We start from the raw sequence: 26,002 nt of genomic DNA, 5'->3' as shown, positions 1-26,002 counted from the left end.
CATTAGAACGGAATCTCCTTCTAAACAGCCGGATGTGACATTGTTTTAATGTGATTTAGATGGAGTGTGGGGATGTGACTTCCTGCTTCTCCGCTCATGGCTGCTGCTCTCCTAATGTGGCTGCGGACAAAGGCCTTAGGCCTGACCATGTGGCTATAAGAAAAGGCTTTATCCGTACACTTGTTCCTAAAGAACCCTGGGGTGAATTCTGGAGGCCCTGCTGACTCAGCTTGTCTAAATATTCCCTCACCTGTTCTTTCCCTGTCTGGGTTTATGTCCTGCCCCCGGCTGGGTTCATTGTGTTAAGTGTCTGGTCATCATTAACCTTTTTAATGAAGACGGAAGCAAGGCAGGCAGTAAACACCTCCACCCCTTGAAGTCATCAGTTCTGAGCACTTCCCCACTCCTTCCACAGGAGGGGACCTTCATCTTTCTTTTGCCCCAATGTATTTATAGAGCCTCTTATGCCTGGTCTGTCCCTTGCCAGGTGGAACTGATTGTGTGGCCACGTGCTCTTGCTGTTCAGTTCCTTGTTGATTTGCAGGTCATTCAAAGGCTCCTTGTGGCCTCTGGCTGTTCTTCCTGACTGTCCTTCGCTTGGGATGATTGGCAGCTGTATTTTTAATACTGTCTCTGAGAAACTGCCTCTTCTCCTGGCCTCCTTTATCCCTTGACTTTTCTTCCATGGGACCTTGCCTGCTCTGGCTAGGGTGGGGAGGGTAGAAGCCCTGACTGGTGTGGGAGGCAGGGAGTGGTCACTGTCTCTGCTTTTTCCCTGATTCTCTCTCTCCCCTTCCCCAGATTCTGTCTGGACTCTGCTAAGCAAACTCGGCAGAAAGTGGCCGTGAACTGGACCAACTTCACCCTGAAGAAAACCACTTCGAGTGCAGCTCAGTGAGGTGTGGGGGGAGCCCCAATGTGTGCTAGGGGCCCTGTGCCTACCCCCCCCAGCACCCACAGACACTTGCCTCACTGTGCCCCTCCCCCTGCTGGAGGGCCCCTTTTGTTTTCTCTGTGGGTTCCTCTTCCTGTGAATGTGGAACCCCTTCCCCCCGGGCCTGTCAGACCTGCACCTCCCCAGCCAGCCACAGCTCTCGGGCGGGGAACTCCCCAGCTTAGGCAGCCCCCCCACCCCCCCTCCAGTCCCTCCAGGGGATTTTCTCTTCTCCCAGCACTCCGTTGGTGATGTGCAGGAAGCCTGCCAGCACCAGTGGGCAGCCCCCCGTGCCAGCCTGGCAAGCAGCCGGGGGAAAGGACCATGCTGGACCTAATAAAGAACTTTTTAATTTTTTATTTTATTTAAAAAACCCAACTTTTTTTGTTGTTTGTTCCTGGCTTCCTGGGACACCCTAAGCCCTCCCCCCTCAGCTCAGCTGCCCTGCTAGCCTGTCATAGGAGATACCCACCTTCTTGCAGCTCCCTAGGGGGTCCAGCCAACCCCCTGTGTCCCAGCCTAGCTGAGGGATTGGGCCTCGGGCAGGAGCTGCAACTTCCACTCTGCCTAGGGGCTGAGTCACTACCGAGCTGCAGGCCCTGAGCACCTCGCTGGCTGCAAGGGGCACCCTGCACCGTAACGAGCACATTGTAGTGTTCCCTTAGCCCAGCAGCACCTGCAGACAGGCCGGGGCCCCCCAGCCTGCGGGCGCTGCCCCCACTGCCCTAGAACTGCTCGACCCAGCAGCAGCCCTCCCGGTCCCCCTTGCACCAGCCCATGTGCTCTTTGCTCTCGGGTTCCCAAAGGGCCATGCCCGGCCGGGGGCAGAGTGCACCCACAGCAGCACTTCCAGGAGCCGGGAGAGGGACACGGTTGGTACCAGTTCTCCCTCTGGCCAGCCCTATGGCCAAGTGGACCTATGCACGTCAGGCTGCTGGGCCTGCTCAGGGAGCAATACCTGTCCCCCCCCAAGCACAGGGTGAGGTCCTGATGGGCAGGTTGTCCAGCCCAGCCCTGCCTTGGATTGAGGGGATCTAAGCAGGGCTTGGGCGCCTCAGCTCATGGAGCCTGGGGTAAGGGATGCCCAGGACAGGGGCTGGGGGCTTTCTCTGCCCCAGGGAGCAGCATGTGCACTCCACCTCCCCTCCCAGCTTGGGCCAAGCGGCACTGGGGCTGAGGGAAAAGAGGGTGCCAGGCAGCCTAGTGGGGGCAGAACGCCCCCTAGAACGCACCCTGAGCTCTGCCGCCTGCTCCCTGACGGATCTTCCTGCCCTGTGCAGATAACACCAGGGCTCCACCATCTGGCTCCACTCTCGGCAGCTCGCTGGGTTCTGGTGAATCCCTGGCCCACCAGGGCCCCTGCTTGTACCATGATCCCAGCCTGAGCCCTATGTGACAGGTGTGGGAGCCACAGCGGGCTGGGGGCTCGGGCTGACCAAGCAGCACCCCCTTAGTCTGTTCTCAGCATGTGTGTGCTGAAGGGCAGAGGGACGGACAGGCAGTGGGTCCCCCTCCCCGCACACATGCCTTGCGTTTCCCACACCAACCTACCCCCTTAGTGAGCTACAATGGAAGCAAACTCCTGATCTCTTGACCACAATTTCTGGTGCTACCCCGGTCCGCCAGCCTGTAGGGGGCTGGAAGGGTGCCGCTGCCCTCGCCCCGCCTGTGGAGGGATTGTGCTGCGCAACCAGGCACGGCCAGATTGGCTTCTCTGGTTTTTTTAATTATTTACTTTTGATACTGTGAAAATCTTTCATGCTGAAAGATAAAATGCCGTTTGGACACAGAGTGGGTGTGTGTGCTGTGTGATTAGGTGGGGGCTGGAGGGGGGGCAGCGTGTTCCAGGTCCAGCAGGGCTCTGGCAGTGATTCTGATCCGCAGCAGCCCGAGGGGGCTCCAGCCATCACATCACAGCCCCCTCGTGGCGCTGTGCAGGGGCGTAGATTGTGCCAAACGCTCCCCTGCTCTCCCCTGCCCCTCTGAGAGCCTGGCTGCTGGCAAACCCAGCGATCCCATGCTGACCTCTGCCTGCAGCGACTGCATGCCGAGCCGGCGGGGTGGGGGGTGTATGGGGAATGGGCCGGTGCAGAGAGGCGAACACAGCCCTGCCTTGAGGGCAAGGGACTGGACTAATGGCCTCTCGAGGTCTCGTTCTGTCCTGTAGCTCTGTGAGAGGGCCCCACGCTAGGGCCAAGCAGCGGGGGCGGAGAATGACAAGGGCTCATTGCAGCTTCCCACATGGCCACGGGAGCCAGCAAGCAGGCTGAGGAGCTCGCACCCGCCGGCAGCTGGGGCAGTAAGGAGGGACTTCCCAGTGGATGGCTCTGGCACTGACCCAGCCTGGCTGGCACAGGCAGGAGGCGCCTTACCCTGGTATCAGGGGCTGGGCCATGTGCTCCTGCCAGCCCCCCTGGCTGCTGCAGGCCATGCTGCGTGATCAGGCACCTCTCAGCCAGCATGCCTGCCCGCCCCAGAGTGCAGGGGGTCCAGGCTGGAACATGGAGTTACACCGGCCCCACGTTCAGGCAGCCTCTGCTGGGATGCAGGTCAGTAGGTGGGTGGGAGATGAGGGCTACAGGAAGTGCTGCTGCTTCAGCAGGAGGCTTCCCCCTGCAAGGGCCTGTGCTGTGTGGTGGGGCTGAGGTGCTGACCAGCGTGGTCAGGAGGTGGGGCCCAGCCACACTTCAGGGCAGGTCATTCTGCTGCCTTCAGGCCCCTCTGCAGCTTCAGCTGCACAAGTCACACCCTAAAGGCCTGTGTTAAAACAGCCTCCGGGCTGCCCCCTGCAGACCAGGCTTTAGTACTGGCCAGGGGAGGGGGACCTCAAGTAGGGGGTGGGTTGTTTCCATGGAAAACAAGATCCAGAGATATGAGTAAATATGAAAACCAAGTATCAGAGGGTAGCCGTGTTAGTCTGGATCTGTAAAAGCAGCAAAGAATCCTGTGGCACCTTATAGACTAACAGACGTTTTGGAGCATGAGCTTTCGTGGGTGAATACCCACTTCCTCAGATGCATGCATCTGAGGAAGTGGGTATTCACCCACGAAAGCTCATGCTCCAAAACGTCTGTTAGTCTATAAGGTGCCACAGGATTCTTTGCTGCTTTTATGAAAACCAAATGAGTGCTTGGAAGGGAGAGGAGCCCTCCTGCTTTAGGGCATGAGCCAACCTTAACTCAGAGCATTGGAGGAAGTGCCCTGAGCACAGGTGCCCCATTACTGCCATTTATGGGGCTCTGTCTTCTGAAACAGCTGGGGTGGGCCACCGTTGGCGGCAGGAGACAGCCAGGTGGAGCTCTGCTGTGAGCCAGCCTGGCTGTTCCAGTGGCTGGTAGATGGGAGGGCTGTGTACTGATGCCCAGCACCAGAGTCTTGCAGCTTCTCCCCCAGCAGGGAGCTGGCTATGCCAGTCTCGCTGGAGACGGGCAGCACTACAAGCATTGCCGGTTGGCCTTTTGGCCACAGGCAGCCAGCGAGCTGGACACAGGTGAGTGCCTGGCGGAGAGGAGAGTAGGCAGGTGTGACAGAGCCGGGGGATTGGCAGGTAAGAACAGAGAGAAGGTGGGGGGGAGGAGCAGCTTAGGCACCCACCCCAGGAGACAACCCACAAATTATAGGGGAGGGGCAGCAAAATGGCCCCCTCCCTGTTTGCCAAAGCAGGTGTCAGACCCTGTCAAAAGAGTTAGAGATGGTGTATGTGCCCAGTGCGACTCAGCCAGCACCACTGCTGGAGGGTAACTGCCCGGTGCAGGTGTGGGCCGGCCCAGTGCTGCCTGGGCCACACACAGGGTTTGAGGGTCTGTTTGCCATAGTCATACGCACCCTGGAGGTGCCAGTCTGCTGCAGCAGCCACCAGCTGCACACCAGCATGGCCTGCAAGACGCAGCGTGAAAAGAGATGGTAACTTGCATTTTGGATCAGCAAATGGAGTGCAGCCAGCCAGGTGCTCAGGCAGGTAAATCCTGCCACTTTGGTACTAATGCCCAGCAAACATCAGGCAGGCTCAGTGAGGGGAAGGAGCGTTGCCCTGACATGTGGCGATTCTCACTACCAGCTCTGCTGCGGCACCAGCAACACTTGCTATTGAAAGATCTTCGGGAAGAGCCATGCAGAGCAGGCAGGGATTTGGGGGCTCAGGGCCAGCCAGCGGAGGGCCGTTTTTAACCTGTCTGGGCAGGCACAGAGATTCCTTTGTTCGGTGGTTCTCGACCTGGGGTTTCGGTACCCTGGGGGTACTCAGAGGTACCGTATCATCATAAAACAAAGCAATGGGAATGTAAGTATCGTACTTGTGTCAGTGCACAGTACATAGAAACAAGTCATGGTCTGTAGGAAATGTTAGTTTGCTCTGACTTTGCTAGTGTTTTTCATGTAGCCTGTTGTAAAACCAGGCAAATCTCTAGATGAGCCGAGCGGCACCAGTGGCCCAAAGACTGAAGTTCCCTGTAAGCTGTGTGGCCACGCAGCAGCCTATCTAGTGCCATACGGTGCTCAAGGAACCCACCTGGGGACCTGCTGCAGCCGGGGAGGGGTACCCCTTCCCTAGCCCCCACCTAGCCTGCCCCTAACCTGCTGGGGCCTAGGGACCGCTTACCCTGCAGCCTTCACCCCCGAGCTGCTGTGGCAGGAAGAGGCACCTCTCCCCCTAGCCCAGAGCTGCTGCTGTGGGGAGAGAGTGCAGGGGGGAGTCCTCTCTGCCTGCTATAGCCCCTGAGCCCCCTCCCGCACCCCTAACCCCTCATCCCTGGCCCCACCCCAGGAAGTTTGTTGTGTGATGGGTCACATGGAGGGGGGAGGGGACGCTGCCAGAGACCCAGGCTCCTTCCGAGCTGCCCCAGGAACAAGCGCCTTGGGGAGCACGGAGCCAGCCTCGGCCCCAGCCGGATCCGCTTCCAGGGCCTCTGCCCCGGCCCAGCGGGCCCCAAATCTTCCCATGGTTAAACCCAGCCAGGGCAGAGCCCTGGGCATGGGGGGGGCGGATATCCGGGTCCGGGGGCAAGCGGGGGTGGGGGGCAGATATCGGGGTCTGGGGGAAGGGGGGGTGGGACACGTGGTGCAGGGAGCGGGCCGCTCCACCTCCGAGCCCTGGGCTGACCCCCCCGTCCGTAAGCGCGTCGCTAAGTTTGTCCTTCGGCGCAGCCCGTCCTGCTCGTTGCCCCTCACGTGGTACCTCCGCGGGGTGTTGCTTAGCAACAGGGCCCGCCCAGGCCCAGCGCGTGCGCTCGTTGGCTACGCGCGTTTCGCTGACGCGGGGACCGAACATGGAGGTCGGAGCCGAGCGGAAGGTGCGAGCCCGGCCCCCCCCCCGCCCCGTTCCCAGCCGGGGGGGCCGCGGCCCGTGACGTGACCTTGTGTCTCCCCGCAGAGGCGGCGCGAGGAGGCGGCGCCGGGCTCGGGCCCGGGCTCGGGCCCGTCCGGGGAGGAGGATGAAGGTTACGAGCCCTACGTGCCGGTCAAGCAGCGCAAGCAGGAGATGGTGACGGGCGGGGCGGGGCGGGGGGTGAGATTAGGGCTGGTGGGGGGTGGGCCCCCTGGCTGGTGCGGGGGGGCTGGGGTCAGGGCGGGGGATGGGAACCCTGGCGGAGGTGTGTGTGTGTGTGTGTGAGATTAGGGCTGGTGGGGGCTGGGCCCACTGGCTGGTGCCGGGGGGGTGTGACTGGTTCACGCCCCCCCCCCCGGTGCTGGTGTGCTCCTGGCCCCAGTCCCGGCTTGTGAGCGCTCTGCCTCTGGGCATGGGCCCTGGGGTGCTGCCCATAAGAGGGGGGCTGGTGAGTTCAGCTCCATGGCCTGGGCAAGTCACTGGGGCTGCAGTGGGGAGGGCATCATGGTCCCCCAGGGCAGATTGCAGGGGGCCATGTGGGTGGATAAAGGGGGCTCTGACGTTCCTCTCCTCACGGCAAGGGCACCACGGGGTTGAAATCTATCTGCTGTAATGGGGCCCTTGCGGCTGCTGTGTGCTCCTCACTGCTCTGTGTCCCCGTAGCTGCAGAAGCTGCTACAGATGCGCAGGAAGGGGGTGCTGGAGGAGGAGCAGAGGGACAAAAGCAGTGAGCACCGGGGGGATGAAGATGATATTCCTCTGGGCCCTCAGTCCAACGTCAGCCTTCTGGACCAGCACCAGCACCTTAAAGAGAAGGCGGAAGGTAGGGCTGGCATGAGGAGGATGGGTCCCTGAGGGCCGGCTTGTGGCTGGGGAGTAATCTGTGAGCAGCACATAACTCCCCTTCTCGACTCTCCACAGCGCGCAAGGAGTCGGCCAAGGAGAAGCAGCTGAAGGAGGAGGAAAAGATCCTGGAGAGCGTGGCAGAGGGTCGAGGTGGGTCGTGCTGGGATTGAGGGCTGGAGGGGGGAAGTGGCTGTGAGGCAACTTTCGCTCTTGTTCCCTGCCTGTTGCTGGTGAAGTGACAGAGGGAAACGGTGATGTTGCTCATGCTGTCCTCATGTGGAAGCCCAGCCGTCTGGTGCACGCTATCACAGCCCCAGCCTCTCCCTAGTGCCTGCTGCTCTCCCTGGAGCAAGCGAGTCATGCTGTTTTGCATGGAGAGGGACAGTTTCCTGCCACTTCACTCCTGTTCTGGCTCCCCCAAACATCCTTTGTCCTGACTGCCTTCCTGCTAAACATCTCATCAAAGCCACGTGCCCACTGACCTGGGCCTACCTCCCAAGAGCTGGCACTGATCCTCCGGTCTCTGTTTTTGTGCAGCGTTGATGTCTGTGAAGGAGATGGCAAAGGGCATCACCTACGATGATCCAATTAAAACCAGGTGCGCTCCATGGGGGTACATTGGCTGTTGGATTGTGGTAACACACAAGGGCCTCGGTTGTGGCTCAGGGCCCCATTGTGATAGGCTCTGCCCACACACATGTTTTGTGTCTGTTGGGACCTGCTTGCAGCTGATCCTTGCTCTACAGCCACCATCAGCTGTGTGCACTGTTCTGCAAGTCGGAGCAGCACGGCTGGGGACTCTGGGAGTGAGAGCTGGAGACTGCTCTCCAGCTGGGGTATTGGGAAGGCAGACGCGTATGCTGGCAAGCTAGGCAGCCTAGAGAGCTGGCAAGATAAGCTGCTGAGGGCTACAGTTCCTTCCCTGTCCCGTGGGGGTATAAAGGAAACACAGCCCTGGGAAATACTCCTCAATAACTCCTATCCCAGTGGCTGTGTTAACCTGAGCCTCGCTGGGAGCGAAGGGTATTCCAGCCTTGGTCATGGAATTAGGGGTTGATGCTGCAGAGTGGAGCAGTTTCTCCCATTGTGGCCCAGCGCACGTGGGAGCTGGGCCGCAGCACACCGGAGTACCAGACAGTGCCTGGCCATTGTGCTCGGGGGCTGACAGTTCAGTTACTCTGCGCTGGAAGTGGGCTGTGTAGGTGGATGCTGAGGGACGCAGGCCTGGGGTGGCCCCAGCTTTTGCATTAGTGCCATTGGAGCCTGGAATTCTAGGGGGCTTAGGGGTCTGGGGGATCAGCGGGGACGCAGCTGGGCCGGTCCACCTGCTGCCTGCCCAGGCAAAGCAGCGTTCAGCTCTGGGTGCGCCAGTGAGTGCAGCTTAGTCAGTTTGGTTTTCCCTCCTCCCCCACCCTCTCCTCAGCTGGAAGGCGCCACGTTACATCCTGGGCATGTCGGAGGCACGGCATGACCGCGTGCGCAGAAAGTATCACGTCCTAGTGGAGGGCGAGGGCATCCCCCCACCCATCAAGAGCTTCAAGGAAATGAAGTTTCCGGCAGGTGACTTGGGGGCAGGGAGGAGTTGTCGGGGGGAGGCACCTTGGTGTGTAGTGCCTGGAGGTCACAGATCCAATTGAGGGGATCTGGCCAGGCCCCCCGAGCTGCTGCTCTGGAGGCAAGGCCTCGGGGTGCCACTGACTAAACAAATGCTATTGGCAGCTGGGTGGAGGGGAGGTGGGTCACAGCCCCATGTCCAGCCACTTTTGTGCTCCTAATGCCCCCTCCCCCCACAGCAAATAATAATAATAAATTGGAGATATGCCAATCTCCTAGAACTAGAAGGGACCCTACAAGGTCATTGAGTCCAGCCCCCTGCCTTCACTAGCAGGACCAAGTACTGATTTTGCCCCAGATCCCTAGGTGGCCCCCTCAAGGATTGAACTCACAACCCTGGGTTTAGCAGGCCAGTGCTCACACCACTGAGCTATCCCTCCCCCCATTTTTTTTTTTCTGTTCACAGCTATCCTGAGGGGCCTGAAGAAGAAGGGAATCCAGCAGCCGACTCCCATCCAGATCCAGGGCATCCCCACCATGTGAGTGCTGCCTTCCCCAGCTCTGGGAGCCTTGCCTGCTCCCTGGCCAGCAGGGTGAGCTGGGCACCCTGCCCCGGAGATACACCCTCCGCCGCCTCCCTGGCTGGGAACACGCAGGGCTCCTCGCTGCTTTGGAGTCTCTTCCCACTGACCCGCTCCCCATGTCTCCTGCAGCCTGTCCGGCAGGGATATGATTGGCATCGCATTCACTGGCTCAGGGAAAACCCTGGTATTCACGCTCCCTGTCATCATGTTCTGCCTGGAGCAGGAGAAACGGCTGCCATTCTCCAAGAGAGAGGGACCCTATGGACTCATCATCTGCCCTTCTGTAAGTGTGCGTGGCCCACATGGGAGTCTCTGAGCGGGGGCTTGCTGGGATGATGTCGGATCTGGGTATCAGCCAAGAGAGGCGAGTGTAGTGGGGAATGATGGACTTTCTTCTCTCTGCAGAGGGAGCTGGCCAGGCAGACCCACGGCATCCTTGAGTACTACTGCCACCTGCTGCATGAGGACAACCTGCCCCTGCTGCGCTGTGCCCTCTGCATCGGGGGCATGTCTGTCAAGGAGCAGATGGAGACTATCAAACAGTAAGTCCTGCTCTGAGTGGACCTGCGGGCAGTGCTCTTCTCTCCCTGTGTGGGCGCCCCCAGGGGATTACACGCAGCAGCCTGTCACACTGGGCGCTGTATCTCCTCAGGCCTGCTTGGGTGCTGGGGTTCTGAGCCTGCAGCCTCGGGACCTGCAGGAGAGGATCAGTCGGAGGCAAGGTGAGAAGGGTGGGGTGGGGGCTGGGCATGGTGGCCACCAGCGGAATGCAGCTGGGCATGCAGTGTGGGGTGCTGGGTCCCTGGCGAGGTGGGCAGCTCGCGGGGCCCTTCCTCCCCTGCAGCCAGATTGCGCAAGAGCCCTGATGCCTGCCTGCTCTGCCCTGCAGTGGTGTGCACATGATGGTGGCTACCCCGGGCCGCCTCATGGACCTGCTGCAGAAGAAGATGGTGAGCCTGGACATCTGTCGCTACCTGGCCCTGGATGAGGCCGACAGGATGATTGACATGGGCTTCGAAGGAGACATCCGCACCATCTTTTCTTACTTCAAGGTAGCTGGTGGGTAGGAGAGGTGTGGGTGCAGGGCAGCCTGTGCCCTGCAGGGTTTAATTCCCTTATTGCCAGTCCCTGGCCTTGCCCACTCAGGAGCCCGGAGGTGTGCATTGCCAGCACAGCTCTCCACCTGCCTGGGGAACGCTGCGCCCAGCTCCTGGCCAGGGCCTCGCTGGCTGGTGCGAAGTGCGAGGGTCCTGGCTGGCAGGACTAATAGGTTCCTTGTCAGGTCTCAGCTGCACCTGCCCTGGGCTGCCTCCTGCAGCTTCTCCCTGTGGGTTACAGCACTGGCCTCGCAGCCCTTGGCACTGTGTGCCTTGTCTCACGCCAGCTGTCCCATGTGCCCCTCTGTCGGGGCTCTGGTCACACGGTGTGATGCCCCAGCCCTGCTGGCACAAAGCTGTTCTCCAAGGGCCCCCGTGTAGGGAGTCTGGGGTGCCTGCCAGCACCCACTGGCTGTTGCTGACCTCAGCTTCCCCCAATCGTGTGTTGGCTGAATGGCCATGCTAACCTCCCTGCCCTTGGTGCTCGGTCAGGGCCAGAGGCAGACCCTTCTCTTCAGTGCCACCATGCCCAAGAAGATCCAGAACTTTGCCAAGAGTGCCCTGGTGAAGCCTATCACCATCAATGTGGGGCGAGCTGGAGCTGCCAGCCTGGATGTTATACAGGTGAGTTCCCAAATGACCTGTGCTGGACCCCAGCATGGCCGGGACCCGCTGGCCCTGCCAGAATCCACTGTCTGCCAGAGGCGTTTGCTCTGAGCCCTGCGACCTGTGCGTATTCTCTCAGCTCTCTCACCTCTCTGACCAGAGCTCTGTGCTTGTGCTCAGGAAGTGGAGTATGTGAAGGAGGAAGCCAAGATGGTGTACCTGTTAGAGTGCCTGCAGAAGACCCCGCCGCCTGTAAGTACTGCACATCGGCTGCCCCAGCGGGGTGTGGGGGAACGACTGTAGCTGCTCCTGCTGGTGGAAGGCAGCCCTGATGCAGACCAGCTCTTCCTGGCCCTGTGGCTCACCACAGAGTGTTGGGGGCGCAACCGAGACTGTGTCCAGGTGCTTCGGGGTCCGCAGCACTCCTTGCTGTGCCAGGCTCTCAGCTGCAAACCTTCTGACCAGCAGCTCTGCTGTCAGGGCGCTGGTTGGTCCTATGCTGTGCCGGGGACGAGGGTCCGATGAGGGTCTCTGTGCTGACACTGACCCTGTGGCAGGTGCTGATCTTTGCAGAGAAGAAGGCTGACGTGGACGCGATCCACGAGTACCTGCTGCTCAAGGGCGTGGAAGCGGTGGCCATTCACGGAGGGAAAGGTCAGTGAGAGCTGCTGGAGAGCAGTGCTGCCCCCATGTCCCCTGGCAGCCAGCCTGCCCCAGCATGCACTGCTTCGGGGATCCCAGGCTGAGCACAGGGTGAAACATCCAATCTGATTGAGGCTGTTTGCCAGTCAGATGCATCCTCAGGGGATTGGTAGCCAGGGCCCCGAAGTTCCGGTGCAGGGTCTGGAAAAGCCTTGGATGGGAGGTGTAAGGAGCTGAGCCTGGGCAGCTTGTCGCCGAGAAGAATGCTTGGTGACTGGATCCCCGCGGAAAGGCTCCCCCAGAGCGGGGTGCTCAACAGCCTGGCTGATAAAGGCATCCTCGGAGAAAGTTAAATCAGGCCTTGGCAGGAGAGGTCATTTCCCAGCTGTGAGGATCATAGGGCTTTTACCAGGGGAGCTGATGGACTCACCATTTCTTGGAGCCTGAAAGCTGAGATTTAGATGGCTTAAAAAGTTATGCTTGAATCCAGCCTCTAGGGGAAATCCCCCAGCCTGCATGCCTGGGATGTTGGGCTGGATGGTCACCGCGGTCCCTTCTGGCCAGGGACTCTGAGTTGGCCTGTCCTGTCCTGTCCTGTCCCGTCCCATCCCCCCGTACCCCCCACCACCACCACCATGGCCCAGGAAGGGGGGGGGGGGTTTGCATGCATGGCCCTCAGCCTGTTCAGAACCCTTCCCCTCTGCATTAAGATAATGACTAATCCAGTCTCAGGCTTCAGGGCTTCAATTGATCACCTGCGGGGATGAGGCAGGAGACTTTTCTGTTGGTGCACAATTGCCTAGATATATTCTGGGGTTTTCTCACTTTCCTCTGGGGTGCCACGGATCAGCCACAGCTGGAGACAGGGTACCTTCCAGGTGGACCAGTGCTCTTAGATGGTGTCTGCGTGCCAGACTGGTGGGTCCTGCTGGTGTGCTCAGGGTTTGGACTCAAGAAGGAATTTCTCTCTAGGTCAGATTGGCTGGGAACTAAGGGCTTCTTCGCCTTCCTCTGCAGCGAGGGGCGTGGCTTGCCATCAGGGCAAATCTCCCCAAGTCACTTCCCAGCTGCTGCAAGGGGCTCGGGCACTGCTGACACCTTGCTGTGTCCTGTTCTCTGCCTATGGCTCCCAGTTAAGTCTTGAAGCACTTCAGTCCTCAAGGCACTTGTCATTGGGTTCCATATAGGAGTGTCTGTGAAATGCTCTGGCCTGTGAGACGCAGGACAGACCGGATGAGCTAACGGTCCCTTCTCTGAGACTCTGCAGCCCCGGCTCAGCAACAAGAACCTCTTCTCTCGGTGAAATGCCTTCCTGCCAGATTCTTGCACCGAGTGGCTCAGAGCTGAGCCTCTCTCCCGGAGTTACTTTCTCATGGATCATTTTACCATCTTACCCATCATTTAGTTGTGTTCTCCAGGGGCCTAGCCCACCCCTACCCACATGTGCACCAACTACAGGGGAGCTCATCGCTGGCTCTCCAGGCTGGGCTGCTCACCAGCCTGCAACCTTGGTGCTTGCTTGGGCGCCCTGCCCCTGTGCCAGCTCACTCCATGGCCCCATGCTGGGAGCATGCCATGGAATCCAGCTGACTGCCCCGAGGGGAGCAGGAGGCAGTTGCAGGCAGGTCCTGGCAGGGCAAGGGGAGGAAGGCAAAGCATCAGCAGAAATGGTGCAGCCCAGAGTGTGAAAAGGCAGGGGTGGGATCCCCTCTCAAAGCTAGCAGTTCTGGCTCTCAGCAGACTCAAGCAGGTAGCGCTACACCAGCTCAACCTCAGTTCACATTCCCCAGCCAGTGCCATAGCCCTGCAGGTGGAAACGTAATAGCTTTGAACAAAAGCAGGGGCTGTGGGACCCTGAGGTGGCATCTGAGGAGTGCCTGTAGGGCACTGCTGGGAAGGGACTAGACAGCCCAGTTCCCAGGCCTCTGCTGTGAATCTGGCCTCAGCTCCCTAATGGAGCTGAGCCCAGAACCGCTCATCACATCTGCCCTAAGCCATGGCCATGGCCAGGCAAGTCGCCACACCAGATGCAGGGCCTAGGAAATGACTGAGCCTTACCTGGACCAGCTACTCCCTCGAGTCCACATGGCCCTCTGTGTCCAGGGGAAGGGGCTGACTAGTACTTGGCACATCACTTTGTCAATGCCCCGCTGTGAGGTGGGTTTGGGAGCGGGGCCCTTAGCTGGCAGAGCTGGGCCCACACTAACCCTCTGTGCTGGGCCCTTGTAGACCAGGAGGAGCGGACGAAGGCCATTGAGGCCTTCCGGGACGGAAAGAAGGACGTCCTGGTTGCCACCGATGTAGCCTCCAAGGGCTTGGATTTCCCAGCCATCCAGCACGTCATCAACTACGACATGCCGGAGGAGATTGAGAACTACGGTAGGGCAGAGGGCCCAAGGGTGGGAGAGGGGGTTGAGCCAGGCAGAGGTGTTACCCGCACAAAATTCTGTTGTTCACACGTTCTAGGGCACTCACCATTACCCACTTCCTAGGGCTCCAGGTGACGGGCTCTGGGCAAACATCCTTTCCCTGTGGGCTCAGGGCTTAATCTTCTGTGGGTTTGCAGGGTCTTTTACCAGTGAAAGAGCCTCACACAGTAATATCCTACTTAACCTCTATTTATTAACAATCCCCAAACCACACTGCACACGCTACACAGACAGTGCTCACCACGCCCGCTAAGACACATGAACTTTTCTTGGTGGCCAGGCAGGATCAGGATCAGGTCCATCTGGGGGATTCCAGTTTCTGCACAGTGTCATTGGCAGAGTGTTGAGCTCTGGCGGCTCTGATCGTGGGGCCGCGTTCTGGAGCTGGTTCCCAAAGAGCTTCCTTCTGGACCCCAGTTTATATAGAGACTCTTGAGTCCTGCTTAGCTGTCCCTTAACCAATCGTTTTACTAAAATGTTCCTAACCAATCCTAACATTGTAACAATCTTCTCTGACCAATCCTACCCCACCCCCTTAATTAATTTATACCTAGCAAAATTAATTACATAACAGACAGAAACAATCAAGAAACCAGACAGGTCATACAGACAAACAATAGGGAAGTGGGAACAATGAAGAAATGAGGGTTTCACAACCACAACTGTTGAGAAGTGATTTCTTGACCCACGGGATTCTGTCAAACTAAGTTTTCTTTAACCATCTTGTGTTTCTTTATCTGGTGATGGTGGGTGCTGTTAGGCGGGATGTCCTTCCTAACAGCCTGCTATGACACTGTTTTAATGTAATTTAGATGGAATGTGGGGATGTGAGTTCCTGCTCCTTAGCTAATGGCTGCTGCCTGTTTTTAACCTGGCTGCAGATGAAGGCCTTATCCTTACAGCGAGTGAGCCAGGCTGGTTGCGTTGCTCAGACTGAGGGCTCGGTTCAGGGGTGGGAGGACAGGTCCTTGGGCCTGTTCCTGCAGTGACTGGTCTCCTTGTGGTGGGGAGTTCCCCAGTCTGAGTGCCCAGCTGGATTCCTGCGGTCAGTGGCCTGGGCCTGACTCTCTGTTTCTCCCCATAGTTCACCGAATTGGGCGGACGGGCCGCTCAGGGAACACTGGCATCGCCACCACCTTCATCAACAAGGCCTGTGGTGAGGGGCGCACGGGAGCGGGGCTGTAGCTGGCTGCTGTGCCCTTTGTGTTTGCAGCAGTTGGGCTGAGCTGGGCCAGGAGTGTCTGCCCTGAGAGCTTGCCCCCAGGCTGGGCTCAGTGCTTTAGAGGGGAGACCTCAAGGAGCACCCATGTGCTGCAGGGAGTGGGCTGGGGCTCACTAGGGCTGGCCCCATGTGCCCCAAAGCAGGTGACTCAACAGGGCTGCCCCGATGCCTGTGTGCTGCCCTGTGGGGTTTGCTGGCACTCGCAGACTCCTCTGGTCCCCAGCTTGGCTGGTTCTGCCCTCCCCCCAGCCTCAACTGGAGTGAGCATTGCCCTCTGTCCTGCTGGGATGCCCAGAGCCAGTGGGCCCTTGCAGGTGAGCAGGGCTGCCCCAGGCCGGGTTCTGTTCTCACATTCCTCTCTGCCCCAGATGAGTCCGTGCTCATGGACTTGAAGGCGCTGTTGTTGGAGGCCAAGCAGAAGGTGCCCCCAGTGCTGCAGGTGCTGCACTGCGGGGACGAGACCATGCTGGATATTGGAGGTGAGGGGGTCGGCGGTCCCAGAAGCCCGGGGGGCGGGGGGCCCCAGAGCATTGCTGCCTGCGTGGTGGTGTAGACACAGCAGGGGGCAGGGCACTCTGGTGCCCTGCACTGCCCAGCTGGCAGGCCACTCCTTGGGGAAAGCACCCAGAGCTGGCACCTCCAGCCCCCAGCACTCCCGTTGGTTGGAGCGCTAGCCTGGAACTCAAGAGGTCAGTTCCCTGCTGTGCCGCATGAAGTCTGGGGCGCAGCTCCCCATGTGATGGGCTGGCCCTGCCTCTGGGGGCGCTGGGCTGGGACTGCTTCTCCCTGTGCTGTGGGGTGTGTGCACTGCCTCCCCCCCGTCCAGCAAGCTGCCTCTGACCCCCACTCCCTGTATTGCAGGCGAGAGGGGTTGTGCCTTCTGTGGGGGCCTGGGTCACCGCATCACCGACTGCCCCAAGCTGGAAGCCATGCAGACCAAGCAAGTCAGCAACATCGGCCGCAAGGACTACCTGGCACACAGCTCCATGGACTTCTAGCCCAGGCTCCTGGGCTGCGCTGCTGCCTGCCGTGTGCTTGCTGGGCCAGGCAGGAGAGTTCCCTAGAGCCCAGCAGCCTTGGCAGTGGCCCCACTTGTTCCCAAGAGCTGGGTCTGTCTGCACGCAGTGCCATGCCCCTTCCCTTTGGTCTCAGACGTGTCGTAAGGTGCCCTGTGTTGTGTGGGCCAGGGGCTGGTGCTGCTCAGCCAGGCCCTGTGGTTACTGCTTGGAGAGGAAGTACCGGAGCTATGCTGCAATGGCCCATTACATCAGCCAGTGTCACCATGCAGACATGGGGCAAGCCGGGCCCTGAGCCCCAGCCTCATGGAGGCCCCGCAAAGCCCCTGGGCGCAGGAGAGCCCTGGCAGAGGCAAACCCCTGCCCTTGTCTCGTGGGGCTGGGCCCAGTGACACCTGCCGAAGGCCTGGGGTTCTGAGGGGCGGTTGTGACTTGCCTTACTTGAGTTGCTTGGGGCTGGAAGAGCAGCCGGAGGCTCTGGCTGACCCTCTGCTGCGGGCTGTCTCTGGCGCTGGCTGCAGAGGAGCTGGGCACCCTCTCCAGGCTTCGCTGCCTGAACCCAGCAGTCCCCTGCAGGCGGCTGCTGCTGCCTCTGCCATGCTTGTTTGGCCCTGCTGGGCTCCCTGGGGGCTGTTGCTCCCCCGCGCTGCCTGCCCCTCACCCCACGCACCACAAAGGGGAAGTTAGCGAGAAAGGAAGTCTCCCCGTGCACTCACTCCACTGCAGCGGCCACCACTCTCCATTACTGGCACCGCTGCCCTCCCCACGCAGCCCTGCCAGGCCGGGCTGGGTCCATGGAGACCCCCGTGCAGGCCGGGATCCTCTATGTCCAGTACTTCAAATTTGGAAAGGTAAAGCGGGGAGGGGTTGAGAGTGCTGGGCACAGGAGGGGGGGGAGGTGGGGGTTAGTCTTCAGGCCCAGAAAAGGGGGTGGGGCCAGATCTGGCCCAGCAAAGCGGAGCAGGAGTGGCCCCTGGTCATTGCCTCAGGACTGGCCATGCTGTGTCTGATCTCAGCTCCTGCTGGCCCTAGGGCACAAGCTCCAGGCTGAGTGGGGCTTGCCTAGGCAGGGCCCTCGCCCCTGTGTTACTGAGCCATTCCTGCCCCAGCTCTAAACTGTATTGTGTGCTTAACTCTCACTGAAATGTTAATAAACAGACTTAAAACCAAATCCAGAGCTGGGTGGTGGGTGTTTGAACAGGGAGTCCCCCTTGCTGTGTGTGGGCAGAGTGGGGCACGGCGGGGGCGGGACCCCTGCCTCTATGCCAGCAGACGTGGGTGTTGATTGCTGTAGGGAGCTATGGGAGATAACAGCTGGTGGGGGACAAAGGGGTCACCTAGCCCCCTGTCCCTTTGTGCTGTCTCTGGAGAAGGGCAGCTACTGCTGCTGAAGCCTGGCTGGGGCAGGTGTGTACTGCCGGGGGCAGGTTTCAGGACAGCTCCCCAGAAGTGTCATTCTCCATTGAGCAGCTGCAGGGTCCTACCTGGGCAGCTTCACCGATGTGTTTTTTCCCTGCTGGGGCACCAGGACTCAGGGCAAGAGCAGGCCTTGAGGGAGGGACCCGAGTGGCTACCAAGGGGGCCTGTGGGCACAGCTTCCTCCTGGCCAAGCTCCAGGCTTTGGGAGCCGGGAGTCCTCTCCACTAGGCCCCATCTCAGCTACATGGCAGGACTGCCATGTGCTCGGCCCCTCAGGGCTGAGGCTGGGGCAGTGGAATGCGCCTGCCCCATGGAGCAGTGTGGGGAGGTTTGGGACAGTCCATTCCTGGGGCATCATCCCAGCCTGTAGGGAACCTGCCTCTGGCTTTACCTGGCTGGAGTGCAGCTGCGAGCCCCTGGCCTGGCCATAACCACAGGCAGGGCCCTGACGGCAGCTTGGCTGTCCCCCTGTCGGTGCTGAGGGTGGGCCCCTCAGCTGTGCCCAGTGGGTGCCCCACATGCATGAGCTGAACAAAAAGCAGGGAAACGCCCCCTTTGAGAACGGGGGGATGGACCCTGTGTGCACATGGGGACCGCTTGCATGGGCATAGGCAGCCACGGGAGGGGGGCTTAGCACCCCCCTTCCCCCCTAGTGTAGGGTTTAGATGATTAACTAAAAGCCACACTGCTTTGGGAACTGCTCATTTTATTACAATGAGCAACACAGCTTGGCCGGGAACAGATTTCTTCCTTGGGGGGCTGCTGCTGTTTTATTTATATGTAGTGCATTTCCCCCCCCCCTTGAAAAAAGCACTCTGCATTCCTGCTGGGGCAGGTATTTATGGCCTGGTGGGTGCTGCGAGCCAGGCTCGCCTGCCTTCCATCCCATAGTCTCTGCTGGGCCAGCCCCACTGATCCAGCTTCAGCCCCACTGCTCTGTCTTGCTCCCCTGGGGGTGGGTGGCTGCCCCCTCTCTCTCCCACTGCTGTGCTCCTGCAGGCCATGTGCTGGCTGATGCAGACCCTCCCCCGGGAGGATGTGGCTGCTGCTGGCTCCAGGGCCTGGGTTCATGCAGCAGATGTGGGGCTGCTATCGAGAAAACAAATGGCTCAAAATGGCTTAATTTGCATGAAGCTCTGGGCTAAAAACAGCCCAGGGCCAAGGCCTAGCTGTGGAGAGGGCAGCCATTGGCTATGGCAGGGAGCCCGGGGACCTCTCCTGCCCGTCGCTGCCTCGCTGCAGGCCCCACGGAAGCCATGACTGGGGCGGCTGTACTGGCCACCTGCTAGTGTTGAGGCTTGAAAGCTCTGGGGATTTGCCTCGCCCCCATCTCCAGCCCCCTGGGGCTCATGACACTGAGATGCCAAAAGCAGAGTAAGATCATGGTCTCTGCAGGAGTGGGGGCTCGTGAAGGGGCTGGATGTCAGCAAGGCAACTGCCCAGCAGGCCCTCCCCGAAGCCGCCTGTCTCCTGCTGGGAAAATTAGTCAAATCAACAAGATGGAACTTCACTTTGGAAGGAAAAATCAAATGCCTAGCTAACCCTGGGGCCTGTGACTAGGTGGTAATGCCCTGAAAAGGGTCTGGCTTAGCATGGGTCAGAAATTGCCTGAGTCAACAGTGCGATGCAGCTGTGGAAAGGCAAATATCACTCTGGGTGGGTTAACAGGAGGTGACTGTCCCACGCTGCAGGGCACTAAAGGGCTGTGTCCAGGTGTGGGAGCCACACTTCAGGGAGGCTGTGAATAAATTGGAGAGACCACAGGCAGCAGAGCAACAAACATGATCAGAGGTTTAGAAAATCTGCCCTGTGAGGAACGGTTAAAAAACTGGCGTGTTTCGTCTGGAGAAAAGCCACCGAGGGGGCACCTGATACCAGCCTCCCAGTCTGGGCAGGGCTTTTCTAACAGGTGCTGGATGAGGAGCAGTGGGCTCCAGCCTGAGGTTAGCTAGCAGGAGAAACCACCTGAGCCTCGACATGGTTCAGCACTCTGCCCGGGGGCTGGGCAAGACTGTGGAGTTCCCATTGTGGGAGAGTTTAAGACGATTTTGGACAGACCCATGGTGGGGGAAGGTTGACTTGGTCCTGCCCCGTGTTGGGGGCTGGACCTGCAGCCCTCTGGCAGTCCCCTCCATCCCTCTCTAGGATTCTGTCGGCCCCACTCTGCTCTCTGCTACCTCCCGCTGGCTGCCCCGTGGGCACCAGGAGCCATTTGCATTGTCTGGGGACAAATAGGGCTGCGATAGGAGCCCCTGTGGTGAGTCCTGCCCTATCTCCCCTTCCCCCCCCAGAAGTTCTGGAGGAAGGTGCGGGCCCAGCTCTTTGCCACCAGCCCCTGTGGCATTGCCCGGCTGGAAACGTGTGATGCGCGGGACAACGGCTCTGGGACAGAGAAGACATCCCTGCGGAAGTGTGAGCGCCGGGTCATCCGGCTCGCAGACTGCGTCTCTGTGGGGCCGGCGGACGCCCACAGCTGCCCCAAGGACACGGCTGCCTTCTACCTGAACACTATAGAGAAAAGCCACGTGCTGGCAGCCAAGCGGAGGGACGAGTGGATAGCACAGCTCTGCCAGCTGGCCTTCCAGGTACTCCCCTGCCAGCCCTGGGTACCGCTTTCAGCATGTGGGGCCCAGCCACGGGCCGACTCCCCTAGGCTCCCTGGGCACTGCCGGGAGATGCGGGGCGGGGGGGCAGTGTCTGACAGGGTGAGGCTGCCATGAACCAAAGCAACGCTCCTGTGCTGGCAGGACTCCATCTGCAATGGCACCCCCCAGATGCCATCATGGCCTTGCCCGCACTGCCCCCACCCTCTGGATGCTGGCCCTGCCCTGCCCCCTCCCCCTGGATGTGGCATGGCCCCCCCCGCCCCCCCCAGGTGCTGGGACACCCTGCCCACCACGCCTCCTCCCCCTGGGTACTGGCATGGCCTTGGGTGCTGGCATGGCCCCACCAACCCCACCCTCTCCTCTGGGTGCTGGCATGGCACTGCCCACTCCCCTGGGTGCTGGCACAGCCCACCCACCGCACCTCCTCCCCCCAGGCACTGACATGGCCTCTGCCCCAGGGGCTCTGAGTTGGCTGCACCCTATTGTTCACATTTGGGTGCCAGGAGGGTGCAGCCCCTGCGGGTGGGGCGGGGCAGGTGCCCGGGGCTCTGCAGCTGCTCCACTCTCTGCTTTCAGTGCACTAAGGAACCAGCAGCGCCTGGCAGCACCAGGAACCCCCCCGGGCCCGATCTCCATGTGGAGGAAAACACCCTCTACTCGTCCTGGCAGGACCGTATGTACAGCTGAGCACCACGTGGGTCAGGCAGAGGGGGAGGGAGCGGGGAACAGAGACCCTCCCCGCTAGTCAACTGGGGGAAGGCTCCGATTGGGGGTCTCGCAGTGGAGAGGGAGGGGCTTCCTGCGTGGGGTGCTTGGGGAGAGCAGAATGGCTGGAGGTGGGGCTTGCGGCTGGGCAGTGACTCTGCGGGGTGAGGGGAATGCAGTGGGGCCAGACAGTGACTGGTCGGGACACCACAGTGGGTCCAGGGAGAGACTCTGGCAGTCGAGAGGGGGGACGCAGTAGGCCAGTCACTGACTCTGGCAGTTGGGAATGGGGACGCAGTGGGCCGGGCAGTGATTCTGGTGGGCCGGGGACGCAGTGGGGCTGGGCAGTGATTCTGATAGGACGGGGATGCAATGGGGCCAGCCGGACGGGGATGCAATGGGGCCGGCCGGGCAGTGACTCTGGCAGGCGGGAGGAGGGACACAGTGGCCCGGGCAGTGATTCTGGCAGGCCAGGGACGCAGTGGGACCAGGCAGTGTCTCTGGCATGTGGGAGGGGGATGCAGTGGAGCTGGGCAGTGACTCTGGCGGGTGGGAGGGGAGATGCAGTGGGGCTGGGCAGCGATTCTGGCAGGCGGGAGGGGGATGCAGTGAGCCAGCCAGAGACTCAGGCAGGAGGGGGGGATGCAGTGGGCCAGGCAGTGATTCTGCTGGGCCAGGGACGCAGTGGGGCCGGGCAGTGACTCTGGCAGGTGGGAGGGGGATGCAGTGGAGCTGGGCAGTGACTCTGGCGGGTGGGAGGGGAGATGCAGTGGGGCTGGGCAGCGATTCTGGCAGGCGGGAGGGGGATGCAGTGAGCCAGCCAGAGACTCAGGCAGGAGGGGGGGATGCAGTGGGCCAGGCAGTGATTCTGCTGGGCCAGGGACGCAGTGGGGCCGGGCAGTGACTCTGGCAGGTGGGCGGGGGTTGCTGTGGCGCTGGGCCGTGCCTCTGGCGGGTGGGAGGGGAGATGCAGTGGGGCTGGGCAGCGATTCTGGCAGGCGGGAGGGGGATGCAGTGAGCCAGCCAGAGACTCAGGCAGGAGGGGGGGATGCAGTGGGCCAGGCAGTGATTCTGCTGGGCCAGGGACGCAGTGGGGCCGGGCAGTGACTCTGGCAGGTGGGAGGGGGGACACAGTGGGTCGAGCAGTGACTCTGGCAGGTGGGAGGAGGGGATGCAGTGGGGCCGAGCAGTGACTCTGGCAGGTGGGAGGAGGGGATGCAGTGGGGCCGAGCAGTGACTCTGGCAGTCAGCAGGGGGAACGCAGTGGGCTGGGCACTGACTCTGGCAGGTGGAGGGGGGTTGACTCAGTGTGTTGAACACTGACTCTGGCAGGTGGGAGGGGGGGATGCAATGGGGTCGAGCAGTGACTCTGGCAGTCAGGAGGGGGGATGCAGTGGGCTGGGCATTGACTCTGGCAGGTGGAGGGGGACACAGTGGGCTGGGCACTGACTCTGGCAGTCAGGCGGTGGGACGCAGTGGGCCAGGCAGTGACTCTCTTGTGGGTTCGTTTCTCTGCAGTGAACGAGTTCCTGGTGCTGGTGCACAGGACGGATGCCTCCGCCAGGTGCGGCCTGAGTGGACACTACCTGCTGGCTGCCTTGCCCAAGGGGCTTGTGCTGAAGACCCGCCAGTCCCGCCAGACTCTCCTCACCTGGCCCTACCCCTTCTTGCGCAAATTCGGCCATGACAAGGTACTGGGTTGCCTCTCGCAGGAGCCGCCGCTGCCCTTGCAGTGCCAGGGGCCGCAGGAGCATCGGGGTATGCCCAGCCCTGCCATCTGCCTGCCCTTCCTGCCTTTCCTGGGCGGCTCCTGCTCCAAGCCTGCTGGGCCCCTTGGGGAGACCCAAGCTCTCCGAGCAGGCATCCGTGGCCCCGCGCACCAGGTAATACTGCTGTCTGCTCCCTGCAGGCCCTGTTCTCCTTCGAGGCAGGCCGCCGCTGTGACTCTGGCGAGGGCATCTTCACCTGGGCCACCAGCCGGGCCGCTGAGCTGTGCAACCTCGTCTCCGCAGCCATCGCCCGCCAGAGCAGCAGTCTCCTGGACAGGAACAGCACCCAAGCACCAGAGCCTCTTAGCTCCAGGCAGGGAACGGAGCCCAGGCTCTGGAGCTCCCAGAGCCTGGAGGAAGCGCTGCCCACCTGGGCCCTGGAGGGTGCAGGGAGGCCGCCCCTCCCTGCGGGGCTCTGTCCAGAGAGTGGACAGGCCCTGTCCTGCACCCTGGAGCCGGGGGGCTGTGCGGGGGCCGGAGGTGAGCCCCCCATCATCTATGCCTCCATCCACAAAGGCCTGCAGCCCCTGCTCGAGCCCTGGGGCGAGGCCAAGGTGGAGCAGGGAGGGGCCAGGGCGTCCTGTGGGCAGGGGCTCCCAATTTCGGAGCATCTCTACGAGAACCTCTGCGCCCTGGGGCGCTCCTGCTCTATGGAGGAGGGGCCCTCACACCTGGGCTCCAGGGGCTCCCCGGAAGGGAGCAGCACTGACCTGGCCCCCATCTACGACAACAGCTGCATGGTGTCCAAGCGCTGGAGCAGCCCCCTGGCTTCCAGCATGGGGCCTAGCACCTCCCTGGAGGCCCAATACAGGCGGCTGCTGGACCAGGACGGGCAGGAGCGTGGCGAGGAGGAGGAGGGGGAGGAGGATGCCCTCGTCAGCTCCCTCCCCAGGGCCAGAGCTAGCAGTGGTTTCAGGAAGTTAGTCACTCTCCTCAGCCGAGAGGTAGCCCCCAAGGTGCCTGGCGAAAGTTCCAGTGCCCTGGACAGGGCCTAGCCCCCCATGCTGGGCAGCTCCAGGCCCAGACTGGCGGTGAGGGGGGCATGCAGCTCCCCCTACACTGAGAGTCACCCTAGCACAGGGCCGTGTCAGCCAAGGGCAGCCCCCAGCTCTCCCCTGCCATGCCTGAGCCCCAGCCCTAGGTGTAAAGGCTGGCCCAGGACTCCTGGGTTACTCAGGCAAGTGCCTGGGTGAGGCTGTCATTCCAGCAGGATGGTGGCTGTTCCAAAGTCTGGCACAGACTGACTCTGCCCTTGGCACGTGGGCCCCTCCACAGGGGCAGGGACAGATTCTGTACAGGCCTGAACTTTCCTTACAAGGGGGGGTGGAGGTGAGAGGGACTGAGCCAGCGGGGCCTCATGCACCCCATGCTGAGGATATGCCAGGGCTGGGGTGCCTGGGGCTGTCGGATGAACAGGCTGTGCCTGTGCCCGATGGGTGATAGGGAAGGGTAACCTCTGCCAGGAGGTCGGGTCACATAGCAGCTGCCTGGCACAGACACCTCAGACATGGGCAAATGGCAGGGGAAGGTCTGAGTGGGCTTGGGAGCAATGCTGGCTGCTGTGGGTCAGGGGAGGCAGCCTGGGCTCCCTGTTATAATCACTGTCCCTGCAGCAGGGCCTGGCACAGGATGTTCTGAGCCCCCCCCCAGCATATGGTCTCTGGGCACATCCCCCTCCTCAGTTCTGTGTGCAGGGCACAAGCTGGGCAGCGAATGGAGTGTTCAGACTCTGCTCTGCTGCCCCCAGGCGAGCTGTGAGTGGGCAGGAAGTGCTGGCACTAAGGCTGCAGGGGAGAACAGCCACATTGGGTCAGCCCGATGGCCCGTCTGCTGCCAGCAGCCAGTGCCAGGTGCCCCAGAGGGAGTGAACAGAACAGGGCGAGTGCAAGTGATCCGTCCCCTGGCATCCAGCCCCGGTTGCTGGCCGTCACAGACTTAGAGATAGCTGGAGCCTGGGCTTGCATCCCTGCCCATCCTGGCTAATAGCCACTGAGGGACCTGTCCTCCAGGAACCTCTCTAGTTCTTTTTTGAAGCCTGTTATAGTCTTGCCCTTCACAGCATGCCCTGGCAAGGAGTTCCACAGACTGACTGCGTTGTGTGAAGAAATACTTCCTTTTGTTTTTTAAACTTGCTGCCTGTTAATTTCCTTGGGTATCCTCCATTCTTGTGCTATGGGAAGGAGTAAACAACACTTCCTTATTCACTTTCTCCACCCCAGTCATGATTTTATAGACCTCTATCAGATCCCCCCTTAGTCGTCTCTTTTCCAAGCTGAAAAGTCCTAGTCTTTTAACCTCTCCTATGGAAGCTGTTCCAGATCCCCAGGGGAGGTGTGGCGGGGGCCTAGGCTCAGTGCTCCAGAGCGAAGTTCAGACAGGACCCACTAGTAGAGCGACACCCCAGGGCACACGTTCACTAAGGCAAGATGCCTCCTTGGTTTCAGCACCTCCTGGTCTGACTCAAAGCGTTCAGCCTCCTGTTCCCACTGAGAGCTCCCCTGGATGTGCCACTTAGAGAAGCCCCACACAGTGGTGGATTAGCCATTGGGCCAATGGAGCAGGAGCCCCGGACTGGAAAAATGGGAACCCCTGCACCCTGACCCCCTCTGCCCACCTGGCACTGCTGCCAGGGAGTGGGGCAAGCCCCTGTGTCCCAACTCCACTCCTCAGTGGGAGCGTCAGGCGGGCAGAACAGGGGAAGCCCCCATGCCCCAACCCCACTCCCCGGCAGGAGCACGGAGGAGAGGTGGGGGACTGCAGGCAGAACGGGTAGGGAGGGGCCCCCACTTGCTCTGACCCAGGGCCTCACAACCCCCTAATCTGCCTCTGCTTACATCCCCCTGCACAGGCCCTGCAGCCAGCCATGACTCCCAGCCAGCCTGTGGCACAGACAGGTTATTAGTCGCCTGGAGCGCAGCATAGCACAGACCATGTGAGCGCAGGAAGATTCAGCAAAGTCCAACACACACACGCGTCCCACCCAGGAGACTGAGCAGCCTCCAGCAGCCCAGCCGCAGTCACGCCCACTCCCCCTCCTCTGTCCCCTGGCCTGCAGCTCCTCTGGCTGGCTCCATGCAGAGGCTGGGCCAGGATACAGAGTGTCGGCCATTGTCTGGGCCCAGGCGGCCCATCGGCATCACACCTGCCCTCTGGGGTCTCTGCAACGATCACACACCCTTGTCCCACACCGAGGTACTTGTGCGACACCGAGGGGAAACTGAGGCATGCACTGTGTTCATACAAAACCTTC

At 60.9% G+C, this 26,002-nt stretch overlaps 3 protein-coding genes across 7 annotated transcripts in view; all 3 read left to right on the top strand.

The window, feature by feature from the left end:
* FAM193B (family with sequence similarity 193 member B) overlaps positions 1 to 2,725 on the top strand; it is a 44,963-nt gene extending 42,238 nt beyond the window's left edge. For all 3 annotated transcript variants that reach the window (XM_030573236.1, XM_030573237.1, XM_030573238.1), the window contains one exon: positions 802 to 2,725. In XM_030573236.1, the coding sequence (XP_030429096.1) occupies positions 802 to 898 (97 nt within the window). In that variant the 3' untranslated portion in view covers positions 899 to 2,725. The remainder of the gene's footprint in view (positions 1 to 801) is intronic.
* A 3,330-nt stretch (positions 2,726 to 6,055) lies between these two features.
* On the top strand, positions 6,056 to 17,428 carry DDX41 (DEAD-box helicase 41). 3 transcript variants are annotated; one of them, XM_030573239.1, is made up of 17 exons: positions 6,056 to 6,222; positions 6,303 to 6,413; positions 6,921 to 7,080; positions 7,179 to 7,253; positions 7,641 to 7,701; positions 8,527 to 8,663; positions 9,124 to 9,196; positions 9,371 to 9,524; positions 9,647 to 9,783; positions 10,131 to 10,293; positions 10,831 to 10,962; positions 11,125 to 11,196; positions 11,502 to 11,598; positions 13,816 to 13,965; positions 15,100 to 15,171; positions 15,606 to 15,716; positions 16,099 to 17,428. In XM_030573239.1, the coding sequence occupies exons 1-17, from the start codon at positions 6,199 to 6,201 to the stop codon at positions 16,233 to 16,235; spliced, it is 1,866 nt and encodes a 621-aa protein (XP_030429099.1). In that variant the 5' UTR covers positions 6,056 to 6,198; the 3' UTR covers positions 16,236 to 17,428. The 3 variants fall into 3 exon arrangements, with proteins under 3 accessions (XP_030429099.1, XP_030429101.1, XP_030429100.1); XM_030573241.1 differs by lacking the exon at positions 6,056 to 6,222 and having other exon boundaries at positions 6,353 to 6,369; XM_030573240.1 differs by lacking the exons at positions 6,056 to 6,222; positions 6,303 to 6,413 and adding an exon at positions 6,563 to 6,705.
* DOK3 (docking protein 3) lies at positions 17,022 to 24,772 on the top strand. The gene is made up of 5 exons (XM_030573243.1): positions 17,022 to 17,104; positions 19,964 to 20,257; positions 20,855 to 20,951; positions 22,502 to 22,674; positions 22,893 to 24,772. The coding sequence occupies exons 1-5, from the start codon at positions 17,048 to 17,050 to the stop codon at positions 23,745 to 23,747; spliced, it is 1,476 nt and encodes a 491-aa protein (XP_030429103.1). The 5' UTR covers positions 17,022 to 17,047; the 3' UTR covers positions 23,748 to 24,772.
* Positions 24,773 to 26,002: the final 1,230 nt, after the last annotated feature.

This window comes from Gopherus evgoodei, chromosome 8 (assembly GCF_007399415.2).
Source record: "Gopherus evgoodei ecotype Sinaloan lineage chromosome 8, rGopEvg1_v1.p, whole genome shotgun sequence".
Classification (NCBI taxonomy): domain Eukaryota; kingdom Metazoa; phylum Chordata; order Testudines; family Testudinidae; genus Gopherus; species Gopherus evgoodei.
Note: the sequence above shows the minus strand (reverse complement) of the source record. Positions and strands in the feature narration are given on the sequence as shown.